Source organism: Larimichthys crocea, chromosome XVI (genome assembly GCF_000972845.2).
Source record: "Larimichthys crocea isolate SSNF chromosome XVI, L_crocea_2.0, whole genome shotgun sequence".
In the NCBI taxonomy this organism is placed as follows: Eukaryota; Metazoa; Chordata; class Actinopteri; family Sciaenidae; genus Larimichthys; species Larimichthys crocea.
In genome coordinates this window covers 5,129,580-5,156,252 of record NC_040026.1, presented here as the reverse complement: position 1 = coordinate 5,156,252, position 26,673 = coordinate 5,129,580, and the positions used below count along the sequence as shown (strand labels likewise).

At 41.2% G+C, this 26,673-nt stretch overlaps 1 protein-coding gene across 3 annotated transcripts in view; it reads right to left on the bottom strand.

The window, feature by feature from the left end:
* Positions 1-26,673, bottom strand: part of abcc3 (ATP-binding cassette, sub-family C (CFTR/MRP), member 3) — a 47,415-nt gene that overhangs the window by 7,375 nt on the left and 13,367 nt on the right. Inside the window, exons 2-24 of one of the 3 annotated variants that reach the window (XM_027289299.1) lie at positions 26,457-26,633; positions 24,996-25,121; positions 22,224-22,361; positions 19,314-19,439; positions 19,070-19,131; positions 18,060-18,191; positions 14,805-15,050; positions 13,363-13,540; positions 13,047-13,208; positions 12,829-12,921; positions 11,436-11,639; positions 9,901-10,047; positions 9,726-9,813; positions 9,344-9,410; positions 9,104-9,230; positions 6,681-6,857; positions 6,312-6,479; positions 5,484-5,664; positions 5,271-5,379; positions 4,334-4,490; positions 3,999-4,206; positions 3,263-3,573; positions 1,948-2,224 (exon numbers count right to left, since the gene is read on the bottom strand). In XM_027289299.1, the coding sequence (XP_027145100.1) occupies positions 2,081-2,224; positions 3,263-3,573; positions 3,999-4,206; positions 4,334-4,490; positions 5,271-5,379; positions 5,484-5,664; positions 6,312-6,479; positions 6,681-6,857; positions 9,104-9,230; positions 9,344-9,410; positions 9,726-9,813; positions 9,901-10,047; positions 11,436-11,639; positions 12,829-12,921; positions 13,047-13,208; positions 13,363-13,540; positions 14,805-15,050; positions 18,060-18,191; positions 19,070-19,131; positions 19,314-19,439; positions 22,224-22,361; positions 24,996-25,121; positions 26,457-26,633 (3,528 nt within the window). In that variant the 3' untranslated portion in view covers positions 1,948-2,080. Of the gene's footprint in view, positions 1-1,910; positions 2,225-3,262; positions 3,574-3,998; positions 4,207-4,333; positions 4,491-5,270; positions 5,380-5,483; positions 5,665-6,311; positions 6,480-6,680; positions 6,858-9,103; positions 9,231-9,343; positions 9,411-9,725; positions 9,814-9,900; positions 10,048-11,435; positions 11,640-12,828; positions 12,922-13,046; positions 13,209-13,362; positions 13,541-14,804; positions 15,051-18,059; positions 18,192-19,069; positions 19,132-19,313; positions 19,440-22,223; positions 22,362-24,995; positions 25,122-26,456; positions 26,634-26,673 lie in introns of those variants that run through there. The other 2 variants (XM_027289297.1, XM_027289298.1) reach the window with 2 other exon arrangements.

The following is a 26,673-nucleotide window of genomic DNA, read 5'->3' as shown; positions in this document are numbered from 1 at the left end:
TGATTTCATTTGCAAGACGTCGACATGATTCATTCAAACAGAAGCTCAGCAGAGACGATTACAGACAAATGATGCAGCAAAGACACAGGCCATGCAGGGTGGATGCCATGACAAAGCTACAGGAGTAATATGAGCTTGTGTCAGTGGAGCTGATGTGAAACATTTGGGGATCCGATTAGTGTAAATGTTAAAAGGTGAGCAGCCTAAACGCCCCATGAATGTCTGCTCTAAAATCACTTTAGCGCTGGGTCACTTTATTGAAAACAAACTTTTGGTCATATTTTACTGAGAGATTCACTTTATCCTGACAGAAGTCCATGAGTCAGATAATCTGTGGCTCCTCTTAGTGCTCATAAAGGCATTTGCAAAAATCCACCGCCTTGCAACAAAAACAACCAATTGGAGCCAAGAAAGATCACGTGTTGAGTCCGAGGTTGAGGTTTAAGGAATCTGATATCTCATAACTCATATCCTTCTGTCATGTCATAGTGAAAGTTTCAGCAGTTTTCATATTTCAAAGTTATTTTTTGAGAAAAGTTAACTACTGCAGCTTTAATGATGAACTGTTTTGTGACTGATGATTTCACATCAAGACTCTTTGTGTTTGAAATCAAACAGGTTTTGAAGTGAGTTTGTTTAGGAAATACTTTAAAGATTGATCAACTCTATCATTTTATACTGGAAGTCTTCCTGATCCTCAAGGCTAAAATACAAACCTACAGTGAGAAGTCACCTTACATCAGATAGATTGATATGAAATAAACTACTTATTGATGAACTGTTTGACTGTTGGGTTAGGGTGAGGTATTGTATGAAATCTAACCAGTGGGGTTAAAGGGCTACTCCAACAATTCAATACTTTGAAAAAGGTTGGGGACTCAAAGACTAACAAAAAGAAGATGTCCTGATGTTTAGTCCCCAGTATGGTTCAAGCTCCAAAGAGAACTGGACCCATTCAAACACACACCTGTAGTTTGTAATACTAACTCTCTGTCAAAAACTGTAAGTCTCAGACTCAAGATGAAATGCCCCCGATGTCATCATCTGGGTTTTTCTTTTCGAAATATGTTTTCACAGGTTAATTTCTCCGTGTGACGCGTAAACTGAACTCTATTTGTAAAATTGGTGGAGTGCCCCTTTAACCAGATGGAATAGCCATCTTGAGGTCAGGTACAAGAGTGTGTTTTGATCACTGGATAGTGTGTTATCAAATCTTACCATGTGACCACCTACACCCGAGATGTTAATCTCACCATGACACAGTATGACCAGAAAGAAGAACCCATTTGTTATTTGCCCAGCAATTATTTGATTTGGAGTGAAACCAGATAATACTGCAGTGACGAACACTACACACACCACCATTAACAACTGCTGTCAGACAGAGCTGCTCCTGTGGCAGGAATAACCTCATTAAACCTCAGTGGGCAGAAGTTACTGGAGCTGATCTGGTGAGCCTGACTGGCAAAGTCCCTCCTCCTCCATCAGCAAGTACAGCTAGGAACAGACGGACAGGAGGCGATCTTATAACCTACTGTAGAGAGCTAAACGGGTCTGACTGCACATCATATTTCTCGTACGAATGAGATAAATCTGCATTTACAGGGTAACTAGTGAGATTATTTCTGCCTCCAGGGTAGCCCTACCTCTGGAGATGAATGTCATAGAACTGAAATTTCATTTGTTTTGTTTCATAATAATCTTGAAAGATTATTGGTGCTGTGGTGCTGCTGAGTAGAGCTTCTACGGCCTACAGGCTACAGACTGGCCCCAGTCAACTACGACTACTGGACTAGCAGAGACCAAACTACACTTCAACCACATGCAACCGTCTACCAGCACACACACTCAACAACACTCGCAGACATGCATGTGGTATTAATGAGTTAACAGACTCGTTTCCTATTTACCTGAACCCACCAATAGAACACCATTGATGGGGCTACGACTATGAGGAACATTGGGGTGAGGGCAGAGCATATGAGCAGCACATTCAGTGTGTACCAGAAAGTGCGCATCCATATGTCAATATTGTCTGGGATGTGGGAGTCTATAGCATCCACGTCTTTGCTGAAGCGGTTTAGTACCCGCCCAGAGGGGGTGCTCTCGAAGAAGGCCTGCGGAGCTCGCAGGACCCCCTGAAGCATGTTGTTGTGCATGAACTTGGCTGCCAGCAGCATACTGTAGGCCCGGCACAGCAGGCAGTTAACCAACAACAGCACACCTGCGGGAGGGGGGGAGGGGGTGACAACACAACAACACCTGCGTTAAATGGATTAGGAGCTGTTCCTGAGGTCTAATGAAGCGACAGCTTCCACTGTCACTGCATGTTTTTCAAAAAGTCACATCCGGCACACAACTGAAAACATTAAGAAACTGAAAACAGACAAAGTTCGAGTTTTATCTTTTTGAAATCATCACTTCTTTTTTTGTGATTGCTGCCATGATGGTTATTACGACTGCTCAAGCTAACTACAAGGTCTGATATTTAGTGTGTAGTGATCAAGTGGTCCTGTTTGCCTAGTCTCTCGTGGCTTCACATGGCCATATCTATCCGGTGCATCCAGCCTCTGACATAACTGCACCTCAGCTCATCTGATCAGGAAGTTGATAAAGTATTTGTGAGTCTCAAGTTTCCTGGATGTTTAGAACAGCGAGTGTAAAAAAAACTCCTCCCTCACATGTAGCTAACATGACAACAGCTTGTAGATGTTACTTGTGCAATACCTGAAAGAAATCCTGACACCCTGCTGACAGTCACACTGGCTTACTGTCCCTTTAAATGAAGTGGATCCAGTTGTATTAACACCAGTCCACCACTAGGGGGAGATTAAAGACTAACATTACTTTTGGTTGTGAACAGATATGATACTCTAAGATCAAGATTCAAGTAAGTTCAGTACATTGTGTTCAGCTGGCTCTGCTGCTCAACGTGACAGGCCGCATGTCTTTTGAGTGTGTGCTCTGTGTGTGGAAGGGTGTGGAAGCAGGCTGAAGCCAGGACACTAAGCGCTTTTGCTGCGGAGAGAAAGAAATTTTATATTTGAAAGGGAGAGAACCACAACCACTGACGCTCATCGAGGACAACATCGCAGGCTACGGAGGAAACAAAACCCATAACTGGAAGGTTAAAAGAGCTGCTGCGCTAACGTGCAAGCGACATGCAAATCCAGGAAGAGGAAGAGTCTCATATTTGCAAAAAAAAAAAGAAGAGGAACAGAGAGGATCATCTGGCACATGATCAACATTTTCCCCCGAGTACCTGGACAAAGACGTATATGAAAGCCAGGGGCGCTATGACAACGGCGAAGATGGGTGTGCTGGAAATGATAACTATCATGGTGGAGAGAGAAACGAAGACGGTGCCCAGTAACATGAGCACGGTGGCCGGGAGAGCCTCGTCTATGACGTAGACGTCCTTAGAGAAGCGGTTGATGATGCGTCCTATAGGCGTGGTATCAAAGAAAGACTGGGGCGTGTGAAGTTTGTTGGCGAGCAGATTACAGTGCAGCTTCTTGGCTGCTGCAATGTTCCCCGTGGCTAGTGTGAAGGAAGACATCATGACCAGGATACCTGTGGTGGGGAGTGGGGCGGGGTCGAACCCGAGGAGTAGGAGTGGAGGGGGAAAAAGGAGATAGTGAGAGGAAGGTTTAAATGTGGAATGAGACGGCACAGGCAGTGTCTGTCCTGAATGTAGAGGTGTGACACTGTAAGAGAAACAATAACACTGCATACAAACTGCTACATGTACGTAATACTGTTTGGGTAAAGTTCTTTTGCTAGTGAGCTACTGTAGAAAAAGAAACTTTCAACCGGCTGCAAAGCAGATACATCCAGTTAATATCAGCAAACTCCTGTGGGTAGAAGCAGTTCAAAAGTGATTTGAACAGTGTGATGTGGCGGCACGTTAAACCAGAGAACACAGTTTGCACTCTACAGTTTCTACTAAATTTTCACATGACAATAAATGCACACGAGCGACACCCTGTGTTTCTTACCTTGTGCAATGCCCAGTGCTGCGTACACCCCCACCCTCATATGAACATTCTGCTGAGTCTGATTCTTCAAGGCGTCGTTGGTCCACTGGCTGAGCCAGATGTTTGCTCCGATGGCCGCCGCGCTCTGGCAGCCGTACAGGAAACAGATGAACACTGACAGCAGAGGCCCCACCGCTCTGACGTAGTCCAGGTACACCTTTGTTTTCACCTGGTCGCACATTTATGATTTATGAACATTTCTGTCTGTTTCTGTGAATATTTACTTTGTCTCTCTGTGAATATCTGTAAATAGACCATTAATAATATTTTCATCAGAAGAAATTAGGTGGACTGACCTTGCCCGTCTCTGTGGTCTCGGCCTGGATGAGTTTCTCCTTATCTAGTGGTTTCTTCTTCTCTTGTGGCTCGGAGTGTTTCCTCTGGCTGCAGCCGTGTCTTTTCACTGAGCGAGATCTGAGGGTCTCTCCGTCTGCTGAAATTATGCTGATCTGCCTGTGAACGGACGAAAAAGAAATTTGGAAGATGCTGTATTCAAAAAATCCACCAGAGGAACATTCTGTGTATCGTATTTGTGTCTTGACCAAATAATAATACCTTGTCAGAGGTTGTTGACTGAAATGACTTTGCTGAGCCTGACAGAATAACAATATCTAATATCAGGGATGGGAAATGGTAGACATACACAGCCCCATGAGCAGTTTAACTAATGTTTAATGTTGAACCCGTTCGACTGAGGGCTCGTGTCAACAGTCTGTCTGTCATGTATAACGTGTCATGTGTAATTTATGGATTAAATGATGAAATATTTGTACAGCATTTATTTTCATTTAGTTTTTCTTAGTCAAATAAAAAAAATCAGCTAATCCTGTCAGCTGGGTGCTGATGCTATCATAACAGGTTATTCAATATGTGCTGTTTGCTCAGGATACAGTGGCACTTGTGCATATGAAGTCAAATAATCAATCAAATAATAATAATAATAATGAATTCATCTTGAATAGAATATTTTACAGATATCATAACTAGCACTGGGTTATCTTTGTTTGGACTGCTTTCTCTGCCAAGACTCCTTCTTTAAGTTCTAGTAGCATAGACACTTTGACGTCATTGTTTTCACATGCAACCATCACAAAAACATGCCGGCATCAATTAAACAAATTTATAAACTCTGAAACATACAATTCAAATGGATCGGACAATAAAATATAATATAGGTAGTTATAAATATTTTATAAAGAAACTAAAACTCCTCTAGGGATGAAATTCCTCTACCTTATGAAACTTCTCTTGGCTTCATTGACCACCGGCTCATTGTCCACCATGTCTGTGTGGTTGCTAAGGGTATCATCAGGGTACAGTTCCTCATCCTCCATTAAGTCATCTGTAAAAGCATTGTTGATATTATGTTATAGAAGCTCAGCCATAAAAATAATGACAGCTGCTCATATGTGCAACAGTATATGGGTAAAGGACGTAGAGCTCTACCAGTGGCCTCCTCCTCTACGATGTCCTCCAGGGCGTAGTTCCTGAGAAACTCTGCGAAGGCTCCGTTCTGGTTGAGCAGCCCCTGGTAGGAGCCCATCTCTGACACCCTGCCGTCCACCATCACCATTATGTTATCCACCTGAGGCAGGAAGCTGATGCCATGTGTCACTAGAATACGCGTCTGGAATCAAACAAAAGGAACCTTGTTATCTGATAAACGACACACATCGATATCAGGACAAACCCTCAGTCAAACATGGACGCAATTTTTATTCAATGTCCACTGCTTTAATACAGTGTGTGTGTGCACAGTCACACAGAAACTCATCCAGCTCTTATCATAAAGCGTAGTCATAAACATAAAAAAACAGTAATAAACTGATAAAAAAATACAGCTTCCTCTTTGATAAAAAGAAAAAATAAACATCCTCTGCTGAAACAAGGCCACAGCCTTACATCAGCTCAGTGCAGCTTTGAGATAAAAACGTTAATATCAGCATGCTGACAAACAAATTCAGCAGCTTCTTTAGCATGCTCACCCACTTATTTTATTGTGTTAGCATGCTCACATTTGCAAATGAACACAAAACGGCTGAGGCAGGTTTGCAGGTATTCGCTCATAAATCAGTGACACTCTGATGGGAACTGATGCAAGCGTTTCTACATAACTGTGTGCAATTTATCACACAGATGTTGAGATATTTCATTGGGCAACTGAAAACAGACGCACTGCTGACGCTAAAAGCCAGGGGATCGACAAGTATATAAAAAAGTTAAAGACAATACGCAGAGCACTCGTTTAAAGAAGTGAATTTAGCCTCTCCTCACCTTTCCCTTCAGCACTCCCTCTGGACCGATGAGGTTGTCAAAGATGTGTTTGGCCACGTGGGCGTCCACGGCGGACAGAGGGTCGTCCAGCAGATAGACGTCAGCGTCACTGTACAGAGCTCGGGCCAGACTCACCCTCTGTCTCTGCCCACCAGAGAGGTTGATGCCCTGCAGGATGGAGACATGTCATCAGAATTACCGTTGCCAATACATCATGTCTTCATCTTAATCAAATGGTTGCGAAACGTTTAGGAAACTAACAAATGACTGAGAATGTCTAAAAGGAAACCAGAAGCGAAGCCTGAAAACAGAAACAAAAAGTGATTACTCAGTATAAGAACAGGAAATGAAAGCACATCTCTCTCGTACCTTCTCGCCTATCTCGGTCATGTCTCCTCCAGGCAGCACTTCCAGGTCAGGAGTTAAGGAACAGGCTTCCAGAACACAGCCGTACTTCTGCTCATTGTAAAGTTTCCCAAACAGGATGTTGTCCCGCAGGGTGGCATTCTGTATCCAGGCCTGCTGCGGTACGTATGCCACTGAGCCCTGAGGAAAGAGGCCGACAAACTTCTCTTTACACCACTTCCTCTGGTGACAAATCTGTCAGTTAGGAGCCCTGCACGTGTGTTTGTCCTCTGAATATATCTACCTCTGTATTTCCTACCACCCAACCACCTCATTTTGTCAGATTCTCCCAACTCAGCTAATTCTGTTAGTGACAATGTTTCTCATTTTTGCTGCAGTGAAGTTGACTTGCTCTGAGGGAACAGTGCCTTCTCTTGTTTTATGACAGAGATATTCAATGTACTGTAGAGCATATGATGAGCACGAGCTGAAAACGCTAACCTTTGAATTATTGTGTAATCATTTAAAAATGACAACTTTATTTACATAGCACTTTTATTTTTTTGATTAATAGCTGTAGTTTCACAACAGACAAACATTTGAGGTATTTCAACTGTACACACAAAGTGTACCTCTCATTTTATGTAATAGTATGCTGCTTTTTTTCTGAGCAGGAAATACCATTGGACACTCTTTACATAAGAGTTATGCTGCTCCCACTTCAAGTGACTCGCTTCCAGCTTATCATGCAGCCTATATGATAATCATTGTAGAGCAGCCAGATGACCAAGAGGAGCAACAAAGATAGGGCTGGTTCAGAGGAGGCCTTCCTATCTTTGACCAGATGTTTTGGCCCTAACATAAAGATAGTCAGCGAGTGTTGGAGATAAAGGGATATCTAGATCGACTGTTTTTTCAGCACTGATGTGCATGTGAGACCAAAACCTTTTTACAGCTCCTTTCTAAAGAATTATCAGATAACAATGACTGGAAACATTATATTGACATTTATTTCACTTCACTTTACTTGAATGACTAAACAGCCAGGGTCAGTGCTATCTGTATCTGGTGTTATGAGGCATGGTTAGTTCACTTCCTCGCTGTGACTAAGATCAGAAGATCTATATTGCTCTCATATCCGTCTACTGAATATGAAATTAAGCCAAATGGCTTAGCTTAGCATAGAGACTTAAAGCAGGGAGAGGGGGCAGCTGGTTGGCTCTGTCCCAAGTTCAGAAACTCCCAAGAGCTCACATACTGATACACTGTGTACAAAAAGCAAAATGTAAAAATAAACCAGGCTACCTGTTTGTCCCTGCATCCTGACATCCTGACCCTGCTAGCTCAAGCTTTATATTTAGCGTACACACATGAGAGCAGCATCAATCTTCTAACTAACTCTGCAACAAAGTGTATCTCCCAAAATGTCAAATTATTCCTCTAACCCTAACAACATTATATAAAGAGAGACTTTAAGTCATTCATCTTCACTTATTTTAGTATTTGACCTTAAACTTACTGTGCATTGGAGTTATTTTTAAAAGCTGTTTTGTCAAGGATACTTACATTTACTTGTGAAGCACTTTGAGCTGCACTGATTTTTACTGCACCATTTGTACCAAAGTGTGAAGACAACGCTATACAAATACAGTCTAACAGACTGAGACCTGTGTTTTTTGTATATGTGTGTACACAGTGACAGTGCTCTCATATGATGAACATATATAAGCAAAAGTTAATAAAAAGATGCTTAAATATGAACTTGAACAAAACATCTGGAGGTGGTGAGAATGATCTAACCACTAACACCTCCAGGTGCATTTACCTGTGTGCTCTTCATGTGTCCTCTAATAACTCTAATAAATGAATCACAGGGATCAGTATAGTAATAGTGACAGAGGCTAATAGGAACATTAAAGCTGCACTGATTTTTGATTCTGGGGTTTTGTTACATTATGTTCACTGTGCACAGAACGGTGGATTCATTATAAGAGAGATAGACTGAATCAAAACAGTAAATTTGTTAATTAATAATAAGCTTAAAGACACTAAAAGAGTAGAGTTGGGTGATAGTTCTGTGTAGGTTTGTCAGTCTTCTGGTCTCCATATATATGGAAATATTTGGTTCTTAAGCTGCTAAATGCTTCATTATGTTCAAAAGCTGGTTACTGACTGTGGCTGTCTGCTGCTTGGTGGGCAGTGGGATTATCAGAGGGTTTTGTTAAAAATAGCTGCCCGCTACTCCGGGAAACAACTCTAGAGTGGTGAGACTGAACCAAAAAAAAAAGTAAGACTGAGGGCCATAAAACCAAAACACAGTTCAAAAGTTGAGTTAAAAGATGCTACATGGTCCTTAGAGTCGAGCTGACTTGCAGAGTCAGGTGATAATATTGATTAGCGTAGCTTGAAAGAAGGGAAAGGGAAAATAAAGACAAGAGGATACGTACCCGAATAGAGACCTCTCCCTCCATTTTCTCCATTTCTCCCAGCAGTGCAGAGATCAGGGAGGACTTCCCACAGCCAACATGGCCCACCACTGCCAGCAGGGAGCCCTGGGGCACCATCACGTTAATACTATGAACACACACAGTGAGTATTGACATGTTTTGAGTATAGCTTCAGGGATGACAAAACAAACAACACGTTACAAAAAATAACAATATAGTGTGTGGGTTTTTGTGACATACTTGTGCAGAACGGGAGGATCTTCTCTGGCCCATGAGAACTTCCCATTGACAACTGTCACTGAAAAGTCTGTTGAGCAACACACACAAGGGCACATGAATTTCTTTTTAGCTGCGACAGCGCGATGTAATCAGGCAGGACAAAAGACTGAAAGGCATTTCTTAACCATTAGTCATCCCTGAGCTCTTTAGGCGCTGAGTCACTGGGTGAAAAATGCAAGTGGGAGGCAGTGATCTGCCCTACAGCCGTGTATTATTGAGTTTACACAATGAAATGATGACAATGCACATTTTCTCAAGGTGCATATGCAATGACAAACAACAGAAAAGGAAAATAAATAAATAACTGAAGCTGTTGGTCAAAGGAGGAGCAATTGAGTTTTACCTGTGGCTGTGTTCTTCCTGTCCACTGAATTTGGGTCCAGCTCATCGTGACTCAAAAAACCTTGGATTCGCTTCAGTGAAACGCTGGCCTGCGATGTGGATAAACACACAGACACTCATGAAACCTACACAAAAAATGAATGGAAAGAGAGAGAGAAAAAAGAAAAAGTTCCTACCTGTACCATACTGCTGATGACTTGTGGGAGCATGTTGAGAGGAAACCTGAGGATGTTGAAGAGTGACAGCGACACAAAGGCCTTCTCTGCATCCAGGACGTTGTTCTCATCCACAGTCACATACACAGCAAATGTTGTCAAGGCAACCTGGAAACACATCGACAAACACGCCTCTCACACATCAAGGTCTATCGGTTTACTGTGTGAACAGCAGTCAGTGCTGTGATGCTGCACACTATTATCTGAGTAAAGCAGTGACTCAGCAATGTCCTCATTGTCAACAGGTGGTGATATTCATGGAATACACTTTTGGCCGGTAAAGCTGAAAAATAAAGCATACATGAACCAGAAATTCAACCAACTGATAGCTTTAGGAAATGCTGTCATGATGTCTGATGCAGATAACTGATGTGTGTTCACTCAAACTGGCACGTGTCACAAACCAGCTGCAGGCTGTGCTTTTCTCTGTAGGTGAAAAGTGATGTGTATGGTTGCTCTGCCACTTCTAACATTTACCTACCAGCTTATACTGTAGGCAGGTAGCAGTTCAAAAGCGAGGCAGGATGTAAGATTGTTAACTATCCTGACAGGAGATCATGTCTTTGGACACCCCTGGTTTGCAACAACTGACACTGAGTCACAACATCTCTCTGGTTGTAGTCAGTGTTGTACTCATGGGTGGATGTGTAGTAAGCCAAAGCTGCTTTCGAATGCTATCTGAAACATCCACGTCGACTCTCAGCAGTATGCCGCTGCTGTTGTACTGGCTTATAGCATTTACAGACGGTATGTCAGTCATGTTCCACTGACAAACAACTCCCCGTGTCCTGTTTCTCATTGATAAATGCCACCAGTGATTACAATCCGTGACTGCTGTGGCACGCTTACAAAAGGCATGTCACTTCACTGGCCTACCTATGATGTGTCTATTCTTGGTGTAGTGGTGGGATGTCGCTTCTGTTTGACTGGCAAATGGCGCATGACAATAGCATGTCAGAGATGCTGACACGTCCCCACCAGCAACTGTTATACATGTCTAGAATTTAAGCTGGTGCGATGATCCATCTTAGCCTGACTGATAACTTTACAGTTTTGGTTCATTCTCTTATAGCGCTGATTTTCAGCCACGGCAGGCAGCTGTTTTCAAAGGAGTGTGCTAGAAGCATCAATGTGGCATATCACTAAGAATTAGGCACTAAAAAACTAAGGCCTGCGATTTCATATTTGCTTAATACACAGCAAACTTTAGCCAAGTATTGAAATAACAATTACTAAATTGACCCAAATCTTCACTTCCACAAAGGAGCTCTTTATCGTCGGGTTTCTAAAATAGTTTAAAACACGTACTGAATTGTATTTCCAGCTGTCAAACATGACTTACAGTATGAAGGCAGCTCAGAGGGGACAAAATATCCTCAACAACTCCTCTTTGGCAAACCGCAGAGCAGATGTGCATGTTAACATTCAACAAAATGCAATGAAAATGGCCACAGTCCATCATGATATTCACCAAATTGACGTCTGACTGAACCTACCAGGAAAGGGGCACTGGTCCAGGCCATGGTGGACAGAGATCCGAGGTAGGCTGTCTTGCGCAGCACGTTGAGCTCCTTCTGCCTGATGGCCAGGACCTTTTCTTTGAAGGAGTCCTCCCAGGCGTACAGCTTCAGGACTTTGATGCCGTTCAGGATCTCATTCATCAGCTTGATGCGAGCGTCCTTGTGCTGCATCTGCTCCACCTGGGAGAGAGAAGAAGGAGGACGAAGAGGAGGACAAGAAGACAAACTGTTCTTTATCTGTGAATTAATATAAAATAGTGAAAACTGGGAGTGCTAACGCCATGAATAACGCAAAAATGACATTTGTCACACTTAACTAAACTTATAGTCGAAACAAAAAGAAGCTGCTGATAATATCCACTAGATCAGACATGATTTAATCATTGGTAGCGCGATATACCAGCTTATATCATGACAGTAAAGGGCAGGTTTTAAATCAGGTGCCCATATGAACACTGAAATGGTTTTACATGCTGTAATCATTCCTCCTGTTCATAGTATTCATTTAAAAAAACTCAGATGTACTTCTACTATAACTAATGCGGGACAAAATGTTTATTCTGTACAGTGTTGATGACACTGACAGTGTTGTTAGTTTTGCAGTTTTATCTTTGTGTTCCCCCAGACAGTGTTTCCTCTGTGAGCTGCAGTGGACGAGGCAGCTGAACTCACAAGATCCATTTTGCCTTTTTTTTTTTTTTACTTCAAGCTGTGTTTGTTTCCGAGCACAGTGATTATGGACCAGTCAGCATCGTGTGAGACACTACTGGCAGTTACAGCGTGAGCTACGGGCATGGTTTGACACTAGGTGTGTGTGACGATGTGTAAGAGAAGTGACTGTTTGCTCAAAAACAACAATGGCAGCTGCTAAAGGGGTTAGCGTAGATGCTGCTAGGATGAATTCTATCAGTGCCATGAATTGTTTATTAGGAGAAGAGCAAAGAACAACACTGAAGGCTTTTTTCTTTGACTACATTATACAGTTTGTTGACCTGGTTGTTCACCTGTGATACGCAGATGCTAAATATTTGCCCTTTTGCCTGCCCTTTTCCAAAATGTTTTCTCTTCCAAGGTAGTTTTGTGCAACAAACCATCTGTCACAGTGAGTTGAGTGCATAATGAAAAAAAGAGGGAATTACTAAAAGAGGGAAATGCTACTGCTGACGCTGCTGATTTATGTACTCTGTATGGTAAATGTATGCAAAATCACATATACAGCAAAACCAATTATTGAAGGGGTTAAATTACATTATACAACCATAGTTATACAGTTATACAAATCTTCGATTTATTGAACTACAACAAATACACATATCACTCATGTGGCTCCGCAATATTTATTCACTGCCAAGTTCTAGTTCGATCATACCTGGTAGGCTCGAGTCTTCATGGCAATGACAGCATTAAAAGGGATCAGCATGACCATGACAGCCACCCCAGCCAGCACCGATGGACCGAGGTTCTGTAAAATACAGCAGTCGGTAAATCAGTGCAATAAAAAAAAAAAAAAAGCAAAAGCCAGTGTGTTCAATAAACATGCGTACACGTAAAATAACTACCTAGAGTATGTATATTTTGTACATGTACCTGCCAGAGGAAATACAGTGCCAAAACAATCTGAAGAGGAGCAGACCACAGCATGTTGAGGAAGGTGGTGAGGTCCATGAACCTCTGTGCATCCACAGACATCAGGTTGACTATCTCTCCGACTGTAGATGAGCGCTTGGCAGCGTTAGTTATCACGAGCGCCTGCAGACAATGATGAGAGGGAAGAACAACAATATTAAATCTCTTTTCCCCAAAGCACTCCGTATCTCCTCTAGTATTAAACGTGCTATATGAGGTCTCCTTTGGAGTCAGGCTTAGCCTTTGTCTTACTAAGATATGAGCATTTTGTGCATACCTTCCTGTAGATAGCTCCTATGAGAGCCGTGCGTACATTCATGCCGGTGACAAAGCAGTACTGAAAGTGACGGTGGAGGACGAGAGTCTGCAGGAAGGCTGTGAAGAACATGAGGAAGGCCAGCGAGTAGCCCCACCAATCAGGAACTCCCTTCTGTTTTGTGAACGAGATCAGCATCCTATGAGAGTGAAGAAAATGAACGATGGCATTAGACTGATCATACAACACTGGATGTATCTGAAAGCAGCTGTGTTGATACTGGCACAGTACTGGCAGCTAATCCCATGATTACTGTTTCAGCATCAAGCCAAGATCACTTGGCACTTGCCAGATCATTTGGATGGAAGCACAGGTTACAAGAATAACATGACACATGTCTCCTTCCATGGCCTGCCTATAAACTTTCAGTAAGGCCTTAAAATATCATTTGTGTTTATGAGACACAGTCTGGACTTTTTGCACTTATCAGTAAAAACAGCTGACTCTGCTTTAGTGAAAGCCAAACATTCACTCAGCAATGCAACTAGTCCCAGATGAATTATTCAGAATTTCTCACACCGGCAGGTACATTAGCAATCTGGTTGCCTCCCTGCGAGAGGGGCAGCTCCATTTAAATGCCCTCCCCTGATCCTAATCTCAGACATGTTGATTCCTATTAAAATCAGACTCATCAGATATATTTGCATTCACGTGCAACAACATGTTGACACGATTCCGATGAAACAGAAGCTACAGTCAGGAAGCTCAAGATGTCTTCTGACAAAACTTTAGTGATTGGTGGCTAAAGTTCCACACAGAAGATAGTGTCGTTTAATTATTGGTCTGCCGTTTATAATGTGTGAAGCCAAATAGAGGTGTATGCTTTGTTGACTGTGAAGGTCAGGTTGCTGAAGAGAACTGACATGCTGCCAGTGTAAAAAACTAGTAAACTACAGTACCTGTAAGACTAGAGGAGCTAGATAAGCAGGGACGATGACAGCTGGAATACTGAGCAGGTCAATGTATTCAGTTAAAGATGTTTAACGGATCGGATTTGACATTTTGTATTTGACCCAATATTTAGTTCAAGTTGACAGACGGAGGAAAACTATGTGGTCAGGCGTCTCTATCTCTGGATCTACAGATAAGGCTTTCACAGAACACCTGCTATCACTAAATTTCCACCTTTGAGTACGAGCTGAAAATAAACATAGGCCTACTGTATTTACATAATGACTTTGCATTCTGAGCCTGAAGAAGGACAGTATGTATTTAAAAGGTCAGCAACTATGCATGGATTAAGCAAACCAGCACGCAAAAACACAAATACAACATGCAAAAATATATGCTTAGAATAGTATTTTGGGAACACTGTGAGATTGTTGGTGTTGGACACTTGCAAATATTGTGTAAAAAAAAATGTGTGCAGTTGTGACACGTGACCTTTTTTTTTTTTTTTTTACCTGAGCAGCTGAGGGTTGATGAAGGTGATGACATCCTGCAGGAGCTTGAAGGCTGAGCCAATCAGAAAGTAGGGCCCAAAGGCTCTGATGAGGGAACGTAGGAAAGATGGCTGGTGGGGAGCGGCTTTCTGACTGGACAGCAGCACCTCTACCTCCTCCGGACTGCTTTCTCCACCTCCACTGACGTGGTTGCTGGTTGATGGCGGGGGCTTGGAGTACACAGCCTGACTGGACACATTTGGCTCACTGGAGAATTTGGAATTTGGGAGGTTGTTTAGGATAAGGAAGAGACAAAGAGATGGACAGAATATGAGTTATGTGAAGATAGGGAACACTCATCATAAGTAAGTAATACAAGAGACCATACATAAAATAAAGGGACGACTAAGTTCTTAAAAAGTTTATTTCATCAAAAATAGGTATACTTACAATCGCTGAATGTATGTGAAAATGGTCACTCATGTAATAATACATCTAATATATAATCATATATCAGTCATCAGTCAACAGTTCTCCTCAGCTTTGCAAAACTTTTTAACCAAATATTTCCAGCAGTAGGTGGAGACCAAACCAGAGCTACAATGACTTAAAATCACCAGGTGACTGGAAATATGACTGAGAAATGAATGCTAATTTTGGTGGGTGTCTAAGTAACACCATTAGCATTTTAGCCAGATGTTGTGATTCTGCTGCAAATTCCAAAAGAATCAGTTCATGCTAAACTGTTGACTATCCAAATCTGAATAGTCAGGTAAGATAAGCTAACCTTTAAACAGATTTGATTTAAAGGAGAGGAACAACTGTGTGTCGTCTGCATAAAAAACTGTTAATGTGTCCTACTAGCTAAGCAATAATTCGTTGTCAGGAAATGATTTAAGTAATAAACTGTCTGAAGGACCAGTGTGTAGGATTGCAACTACAGCACTAGGAAACTAGGAAAAAGGAACTAGGAAACTGCTACAGTGGCTAAAATAAAGCGCAAAGAAAATGCGTGGGTGTTCTGAGCTACTGTAGAAACATGGCAGTTCATGGAAGAGAACCTCTGTAGATATAAAAGGCTCATTCTAAGGTAAAAACATAATAATTGTAATTTTTTAGGTGATTACATACTGATTATGAACTGTGAAAAAAGCTGCAAATAACAATTATTTTCATTGTTTTAGCTTCAATTATAGCACATACATAGAACTCAGTTATGAAACTGGAAACATTCAATACAAACATTCCAAAAAACCCTGAATATGTTACATGTTGTAGTATGTCCTTTATCCTGTTAGACCTGCCTGTTTCTGCAGTTTGTTTGTTTGTTCAGGAAGATTTCAGGCAAGTGAGGCATAATGCAAGAAATGCTTTGAGTTCTACAGTGAAAAGAATGTTTTGCAAACAACATCAAATCTATTCTAATACCAGCTTAAAGCGCAGGAGTCGGATTCCAGCAGTAAACTAATGGGGGACTGCAGTTCAACAGGACAACTGTGATGGAATTCAGCTTAATACCAAACAGGTTTCTAGATCACAAGTGAAAAGGCCTAATCAGGCTTTCCCGTATCATTTTACAAGTTGTTCTCAGTGAGAGAGCACAATGAAACTCCAACAGGGAAACAGCGAGAGAGGAAGCAGCCTGGAGGTCAGAGTTCACCGGGCTTGTCAATGTCTGTTTATGCACGTAATTCCCTTTTCACAGAATAGCACAACGTGGAGCTTCTGTTCTCAGTGACCAAGCGACTTAACTCATTTCTCCAGTATGCAGCTGAACACACTTCAGCTGTGGAATGCAATATTGCAGACGTGAGTGAAGTAATTCATTCTGCAGCACATTACACAGAGCAGTGGGGGGTGGATTTAATCCTTCGAGGCTCTGACAGTAAACATCAAAATGACTCCATAAACATGCAGAACACATCAGAGCAACAACACTCAAAACAAGAAAGCAAAGCAATGCATTTCATGTGTTCTCTCTGATGTCTGCACACCCTGAATATGAAGTTCTGTCCACAGTGTGTGCGTGTGTGTGTGTATGTGTTTACTTTTGCTTTCATCAGCCTCCCACAGTTCTTTTAAGCGGATATGTAGCTGTAGATGCACTAGTTTCATATATTAGATATACCAATCCTGCTGCTAAGGTTACACAGCATGCTCGCTGACTTCACAAGCAGGGCTGAACATGCATTGCACGTGAATTCAAACACACACATACAAACTACACAGAGAAAAGCCCTGCCCAGTAACAAAACATCCTCTCCGCTTTCTCTGACAAGGAAGCAGGAGGTGGAGCAGCTGACTACGACAAGATTTGGACTTCTTAAAACAAGAGGATATTATGTGTGTGTGAGTGAACATTTCAGGTTTTTCTCTGGGAACTGGAGTTAGTCTGCAGTTACTTCCTTGAAAAGACAAATATGAACTCATTCAGTACGCACTCAAGTAACCCGGTTAGTGTCCACTTACTGCATGAAGCTCAAGTCTGAATGTCATTTAAAGGATAAACCTGGTTAACTCAGCTTAAATACTGCTGTCCATCCATCACTTAAACCATAGGTCTGCTGATATTCTATATTTCTCATAAGTTAATCTTACTGTAAACAAATGTTAAGTGTGTGTATCCAAAGCCTAATATGCAACATTATCATGAGCACACATGCTGTAGTTTATTATAACCCAACTGTACATACAGTGTCCAGCTAATTTTAAAGTTTATTATCTTCAGCTTGAGGCTGAGGGAAAGTATCACTGTGGTGGGACGGGGGTCATCACCCTTCGTCGTATCCATTTTAACATTTTAAAAATAAGACTAAAGCTGAAACTGAAATCAAGAAGTACAAATATGTTTCTAGCGGCAGAGCAGCAGACTAAATATAAATGTCCAAATCTTCACAGGGTAAACAAAACCTGTGTCTGCACTGGAGAGCAGTACAGATGTTCCAACCAGGAAAAACAAAACTAAATAAAAAGCTTTTGAAGCTGCAGCACTGTATGTCTGTAATACACTTACAATAAGCCAGCCTCGGCTCAAAAACATGTTGGGGGATAAATCTGTTTATTGACAGACTGTACAGTTTGAAGTATCCAGGTTACAGCAGGTCTCCAGTTTCCTGCTTTAACATGATTTCTCTAAATAATCTGCTGTCTCCGTACTCCGACTAAGTGAAGCTAATGAGTGACACAGACAAAGAGAAAAACATACTGTATTTTTCAGATATCTACAATACACCTTCCATTTGTCCATCGCTCTGGTGTCTTCTTTCACAAACATACCTCTTGGCTTTGGTCTGCTCCTTCTCCCACTCTTTGAGAAGTCTGGGCACCGTCATCTTGGAGCTGTCACGCTCGTTGAGGGTCCAGAGGTCTTTGGCCTCCAGCGGCATCTTGTAGCCTTTAATGGCCATACTGAGAGAGAAACAGCAGTTTAATTTAATCTGATACATTAAGCTGTTTAACACTAAGTGTAATTACTGTAAACAAATGAGACATTACTTAAAGGGTAGTCAGCATCCACCTGCTCCACACTGCTTTCTGAATCTCTGTCACTGTGTTTTCTGATGTCTCTTCTTGATAAAATGTAACTCTAAAACTAAAATCTTTTCACCTCAGAGACAACTCGGTAAAAATGCTCTCCACAAAGACACTTAATTGAGTTTCCTGGATTTGCTAATCATCATTATGTATCAGTGGATTGGATTTCACCGGAAATTGGCTCGATGTTTTCCGGGGAGATTGGCTTACAGAAGAAAACAGAGAGAGGATGCTATGCTTCCATCAGAAAGAGCAAAATCCTCTTTGTTTCAGGAATAAAAAAACAAACAAAAAACAACTGCTACTGAAAGCTCCAGTAACGTGATTTATACTGCCAAATACTCTTGAGAGCCTTTAATACTGTGTAAAAGATAGGAACCATTAACTTGTGAAATAACTTAAGGAATCATTAAAACTCAATTATCATTATCAAATGTGAATTTGTCCCTTTTGAAAAGTACATTTTCATTTCATAAAGTCACTTTTTGACACTAGTCACAGACCCCTCACCTTTTAACCAATCACAGCAGGTTACATCAAACAGCAACGAATAGCACTGTTGTTGCCTTAGCTAACAGGAGCTAGTCCTGTGAATCCAGTGTAACTGCGAACATGAACATTTTGAAGCTCCATACACAAAAGAAAGATTACTATGCACTGTAATCTATTTGTACTTAGTAACTACTACAACAAAACAAACAAGAACATACATATACATGTGGTGGCAGTGGCAGGAAAAAGTGTGAACCCACCTTGTGAACCACCAAAACGTAATGGTGGAGAGAAAACCTGCTGTGGTTTCAGGGCAGGGATTCTGTGAAGAAATGTGCAGAAAAATAGGCCAGAGAGGTTAAACAAGGATAAGGAGCCCCAGAGCACACACTCAACCGCTCAGAATGCTGAACGTCAGCAGGAATATAACATGTCCTCACATATACTCCAGCACACACATGCCTTATAGCATATCGTTACAGTGCAGCAGGATGTATGACTCACAGGGTCTGTGACAACGTTGGAAAAGAGAGGAGGTTTCTCATTGAAGCAGCAGAGGATCAGCTCACAGACCACAAGGCCGAAGTAGCAATAGAACGTGGTGAATCGCAGTTTGTCAGCCACTACGTTCTGAAATATAAAACAAAGACACACACATACAGACAAACAAAGAGGTTACTTCAGATGTACAGTTGCAAATAAACCCTGTCAAGCAGCGTGTGTTTACATGGAGGCAAATCAGTCATGGGTATCACTGTATAAGAATTTTTCCCACATCCAGGTGCTGAAATGTTGGGCATGCTGGCATGGTTATTAGTACAAGTCAACAAGACAAGTCTACAGCCATGGTAGCTAAATGCTAAACTCATAATAACATAATCATAATGATAACAGGTAATGCTGAAAGCCAATTGGCACTAAACGCAAAAACACGGAGCACAGGTCAGGTTGATGGGAATATTTTTTAGATTTTCAGGTATCCAGTCATGAACCAAAGTTTTGGACAGACTTAAATTTGACCTGATGATGGCACTAAATGAAAAGTCAGAGACGTTTTTACAATTCCTTTTATGGGAATCATGATTGTCCAAACCAAATTTTATTACAATCAATCCACCAGTTGACAAAATATTTCATTAAAAAACACAAATGTCAACTTCCATTTATAAACCCAAAGTACATTAGTTTTGTGGGTATTTATAAACCATAGCACAGCACATAGCACATGGTCACACTTATAATATTTTTTAACAATGAGAAAGAGATAGAAGATATAGTTTAATTATGATGAAAAGTTGGAGGGTCAACTCTGGCAAATTTCTGTAGAAATTTTTCTGTACCAGAATTTAAGGCCAAGCAACGCTACCAAAGACTCCAACCATAGCAAATTTTAACAAGGAACAGAGCTTGAGCTATGTTGCCATGTAAATTCAGGTCTATTAGGGAAACTAGGTTACTGTGTAAACAGCTTAATCAAACTATTTACCTTACTGATTTTAATTACCTTATTCTGTGCATTCACAATGATCGAGACATTTTTATGCATGCAAATATACTAAAGGTCAACTTCCATCCATTCATTTTAGTCCATGGTTCACTCATTAGTACTCCCAACACAACCCCAAATGGCCACATGCCTACACACACAAGGAAGTCACTCACTTTTCTTCCTCGCTCTGCACACAAACATAGTATGTGTAGATGGGGTAATTTTCTGGATCAACGTGATTATAGCAGCACAGGTCTGCAGGAGCCTCGGCTGACCTCAGACATGCCTGCTCGGTTAACCGTCTGCCTCCCACGCTCTGACTGCCCGAGGCTCTGCCTACACATCTGTCTGTTGGATGACTTACTCTCAAGTAATAACTTGACTTTTAGATGATTTCTAACATATCTTGAAGGCGTGTTCAGGTCTGAGGTATTCTGGCATAAACAAAGAAAGCTAAAGGAAGGAAAAATGCCAGATATGATCCATCATGTGCCCCAAAAGGACTGGAACACAACAGCAAATAATCTGTGACAACAGTCACACCTTTTACACTCCTACCAGCTGGATACAATCGGAACAATCGGATACAATATTGAATATGTTCAATACGAATTAACTGAACACAGATCAGTCATTTAACCTCAATGTGTCGTGATATCGTGATAACTTTTTAGACCATAAGTCCATAAGTTTATATGGTCTTTAAACCTATCAAACCTGGATAGAGCACCTGTGCCCCTGAAAACAGTGTTGGAAGACAGCAGAGTAGAGAATTCCAACTGAGACAGTCAGCCAACGACAGGTTTATGTCGCCAGGCTGAGCTAGACTAAAAACACCATAAAAAAACAACAACAAAGGCAAACCACATTAATATGACAGAAACTCAAACTATGTATTGCAGATTTTCCCGCAAGTGTGAGAGCAAGAGCGGTGAAATGGGGTTGTTTTTCAAAGGCACGTCAAGTTTCTAAAAAAATGATGCTGGAGTGCCGTAACAAGAGCTGACAACATCTCGCCTGCATGGCAGCTAAGAGGCTTTGTTGATATGTTTTAACTGCTAATAAATAAACTGCTAAGAAATAAAATAATTTATAAAAGGGCATTTAAAAACATTTTTCAAGCAATTAGATTTCTAAACCACTTGTCTGACTGGGCAACTGAAAAAAACAGTGCTAAACCGTGTTTAAAGGTGACCTTGTTTTGCTTGAAAACAACATTTTTCAGCATCTGTAGTAGAAATGCTCAATAAGTCACTAATCACTTTGCTCTCAAAAGAAAAGGGGCAGACCAGTAGATTAGAGCTCTGCAAGCCAGAATTCTCAGCATCAAGCCAAGTAGTCACCTGCGTCAATGGAATTTATCACCAGTTTTACTGTATCAACCCCCGGAGATCAATTTGTGCTATGGGGCTGCTTCTGAACTGGGATTTACATTTTCTTCTTTTTTATCCCCTATGCATTCCTGTCTTCTCTCCAGCCGTGCATTGTCTTATCTTGTTGCCTGCAGGGTTTGTTTTCTGTGCGCTGCAGCTCTGTTGGTGAGCTGTGCAGCACTAGAGGTGAGATAAGTATGCTAGAAACAACAGGCCCACTATTCCCTCTCTGCTTAGCGGTGCCCTGGGATGACCTCTTGAAAACTCACTGAAAGCACCGAACCAACTCCTGTGGCAAGTGCAGGGGAGGGGGTCAACTGATGAAATATTCTTTAATGTCAGGAGCACTGAGGGGGATAAGAGGCAGAGGAGTGAAGAGAACGAGAAAGACGTGACAAGAGTAAAAGATAGAATGAAGAACAAGAGAGTACTGATAGGTGAAAATCTGGGATACGAATCCGTAAGAGATGGTGAGGGGGGCAAGGGGGAGAGGAAAGGGCACCAGGCAGAGAAGACGATGAAAAACATTTGAGGGCTGAGGCGTGTTCTCACCTGGCTGGAGGCCTGAAGGATCTTGGAGCGGAAAGGCACGATGGCACACAGCACAGATAGGAACCAGAAGATGAAGAGGACCCCTGAGGACTGAACCCCGCGTAACCTCTCAAACTGGATCAGAAATGTGGCCAACAGCTGAGAGAGGAGAGGTGAATATTATTCAGAGAGAGAGGAAAAAGGATTGGGAGAGGGGGAGGGCGGGAGGCAGAGGGAGAGACTGAGTTAGATTAGCCAAGACAGAATCACTGAGGGCATGTAAGGTAAACAACAGTCTGACTGGGTCAGTCTTTCATGCTGACTGTTCCTCCATCAAACGCTGCGTTAGACGGGCTGCAGCAGACGTTCTTTGGCTTTTCTCTAACCTGACATTAAATCTCAGGAGAAATATGGACCTCGAGTGCGATGCTACCTGAATGCTTTCAGCCTTGCTTCGCTGTAAATACAGAGGGTGACCAAAAACACAGACAAATGGTGCAGCCCTAATCTGTACTGCATACTAATTCTAAGCAGGTTTTGAGTGTCAAGTGTGATCAGACAGAAAGCAAACTAAATATACTTGTTATTGAATGCACTGTGGATGTTTCGCATTCCATAATGAAATGTAAAAATTGTGGAGATAATCACAGCTGAACAGAAATAAACTGTGGGTGGTGGTGAGACAGCTCCAGAGAGATCACAGATCTCTTTGTAAAGCTACATTCCAAAGTTTAATTGGTGCATCTCCTGTCTTATTTCCTGTTAGTATAAATGATAAAATATGGTGATTTTTAACAAACTCACGGCTAAAACAGACAGTAAACTGTGATGATCAGTATGTAGTATACTGTGTAGAATTAGATCAATTAAATCATTACACCTGCTCTGTGTGACCATTACATTAATATGCTTCCTTTATAGCTTTCAATTTGACTAATACTGCAGCCTCTTAAGTCATATATTTAATGACTGCATATGAACAAAAACAGTTTGACTCAAACTGATTTCAAACGACCTTGTTCAGGTGGTTTTGATTTAAGCTAAGCAGCCAGTGTAAACATGCCCTAGGGATTACATCCTCCACAAAACATTTTCTCCAGGCGGTAATTAAACGCCAAAAGTAACAACAACAGGGTGTTTTAAACATTCAGTTAGTAAGAAGCAGCAGAAGAATTCATGTCACTTCCTGCGAATCAGGAAAATAGCAAAAATACCTCCATTTACAGCCTCTGGCACAGGCGTTAAACACATTTGTGTGAAAAATAAACACACACATACAAAAGTTAAACAAGTTATACTGGCTATAAACTGTGAGCCAAGAATCCCTTTTGCTTCTAAATAAAATACATCAACACACCTGATTTACTTTGATGAGGCCAGTTTCCAGACAAGGAAAACATGAATGTATAAAATTATTAGTTATTAGTTCAGGCATTTTTAAATGAGATGTGTTTACTGGCATTGTAATTCAAGTAAGCAATGTGAACATGTCACCTCAAACGTACTGTTGGGCATTCTCCAATTTCCCAATTTTCCCGAGTGAAAAAGTATGTAAAAAAAACAACAATATATTGAATGTACTGAAAAATTACACTACACTTAGGACCCAGTTCAGTTCAATTGGGTTGTTATAGGTTTATTTATATTATATATACTGTATGATGTTTTCTGTGCTCTCTCGTCCAGCAGGTTCTCATGGATCGTGGCTGCTACTGTGGTCCTGCACGATGTCCACTACTGTACATATGTTATTATTGTCATTACTGTTACCATATCTCCATTACAGTTTATAGTTAGTTAATGATTTGCTGCTGCTGTGCATCTGTGTCTCTCTATCTCTATCTATCTGCCCCTCTCTATCTTTAACTCAACTGGTTGTGGTGGATGACTGTCTACCAATGAGCTTGGGTCTGCCTGAGGTTTCTGCCTGTTAAAAGGAAGTTTTTCCTTGCCACCGTGGCCAAATGCTTGCTCATGGTAGAACTGTTGGGTCTGTTGTACATAATATTATAAAGAGTACGGTTTAGACCTGCTCTGTATAAAAAGTGTCAAGAGATAACTTTTGTTATGATATGGCACTATATAAATAAAATTGAATTGAATTGAATTGATGCTGTATAATATGGCATGATGCGATAGGATACAGTCATACATGATACAATCTGATACGTTTATCTGCAATACAATACGATGTGATGCAATATGTTCATACAGATTACGATACAGTCAAATATGATATGATACATTCATATACAATACAATACGATACGATCATATACAATACAATACGATACAGTCATATACGATACGATATGTTCATATACAATACGACGCAAAGCAATACGATACGGTCATATACTATACGATACATTCATATATAATACGATACGATGCCATATGATATGATATGTACATATACGATGTGATACAATACGATACAATACAATATGATATGTTCATATACAATGAGATACGATCATATGCAATGCGATACAACATGCACATAGTCTTCATATGTTTTCTTTCCAGGCTGTGCCCTCTGATACTATCACTTCACTGTCTGTTCTGCACCAGCATGTATTTGTATATGTAAATTGTTTTTTGTATACTTATTCAAAAATGATTTTTAATAGGTATAAAAAGTTGAACATTAACCCTTAACAAGGTTTTTGAATAACATTTGGCTGAGAGCGGTATATGAAAAAAGAGAACCTCACACATCCTCTTATAAAAACTAAACAAGGCTTCTTTCTCAGGAGTTGAATTCTTGTTTTTGGTGGAACATATTCTCACCATGGTCATGCCGAGAACCAGTGGGGTGACAAAGTAGATGGGTGGTTGGCTGTCACCATGCCGCAGCTCGTGGAATGTGTAGAAGAGATCTGTCCAACACACAATCCATAAACACAGGCCAAACACCTGAGAGCAGACAGATAGAGGGAGGAGCAGCAGTGGAAAAAAACAGACATGAAATACTGTAAAAACACAGGGAAGTAAAAGAGACGATTAGCTGGCTGGTAACCCATCTAAACAACTGCACAATATGCAGTCAGTTTAAAGGCTTTGCTAAGACACAGATGGTTCTGGTCTCCTGGTTGGACAGCTCATCGACCATTATCAATTACACGACGTGCTCAAGTCAGGAGAAATTGAAGATTTTCTTAGAAAGATCAGCCCAAAAATGACAGTCAACTGAAAGTTAAAGGGCAATTTAGCATTGAAACCCAAAACAGAAGACTGGATTCTACAATTTCCATCATGTAACATCTTTCATTAAACTCTTCACATTGGACCCTACACCTCTAGTTTAAATTTTAAAAGTGTCCTGATGTCCTGAAGTGTCCCTGATGGCATCATCGAGCTTTAGAGGGCAAAACTGAAGAAGAAACTGAATTTTATGTGTTAAATTGGTATAGTGGCCCTTGAAGACAAAAACATTGTTGGGTTTAATGTATTAAAGATTTCAACAATCAAGAACTCAGACACATCTTTCCAAAAAAACACCCCACACAGTGCTGATGAAGCCGATTAACTGACAGCTACCTATCATCAACTCCACAACTGTCAACTCACTTCTAAACTTCTGACTGGTGTGTAAAAGTAGCAGACATCAGATTTTTCTATTAGCCCTGTCCTTTTCAAACCTCTGAGAGGAGTGCAAACAGAAGCAGAGATGGTTAAATAAAGAGTAATTTCCTGTATCTGTGTCACATGGGTTTATCCAGCGCTGCTCCCCTTTAGGAGACCTGCAGATGGTCCGACAGAGATGAGTCTGTTGACTCTAAATGGGAGAAGTGAACGTGAGTGGTTCTTTCACCTCGCAACTTTCATGGGCCACATATCTTCTGAACATTCTGACACTAGAATAACGTCTTGCCCATGAAAGACTGTGTGAAAAACTGAGAGTTGTTTAATGTCACATTTCAAATGATGGTTTCCCAAAAAATATGCTGCACCAGGACGATGGCAGACTGGAGATCATCTGAAGACCATGAAGGGAAATAATTGTTGAATTTCTCTGCAAAAGCTGGTTAGCTTCACAGTACTGCCCACCCAGAGGCCTGAAGCTAGACACTTTTCTTTTTTTGGTGGTGTAATTCAAGTAGTGTAATTTTCTGACAAAAATGTGGAGAATTCTAATTGCGCTTTTAAACTAAGTATAACTTGTGTGTAACTGTAGTGAACAGAGCTGAGTGACCGATATCAGCCAGATGTATCAGTCTGATGAAATATACAATAAACAATGAAGCTCACCGTTTTGAACCTGTTCATAATGGACATCATGATGTAGCCTCTGTTGTTCTTCTTGAGATAGAAGAGGTAGATGGGGCAGACACCCCAAAGGTAGATGCACGGCAGCCATGACAGCACAGAGAGCTGGAAACACTCTGGGAGGTCAGGCCGATCTGTGTGGAGTGTCTGATTGGCTACCTGTGGAGAGACAGACGACACACAGAGAAGAGCATGTTAG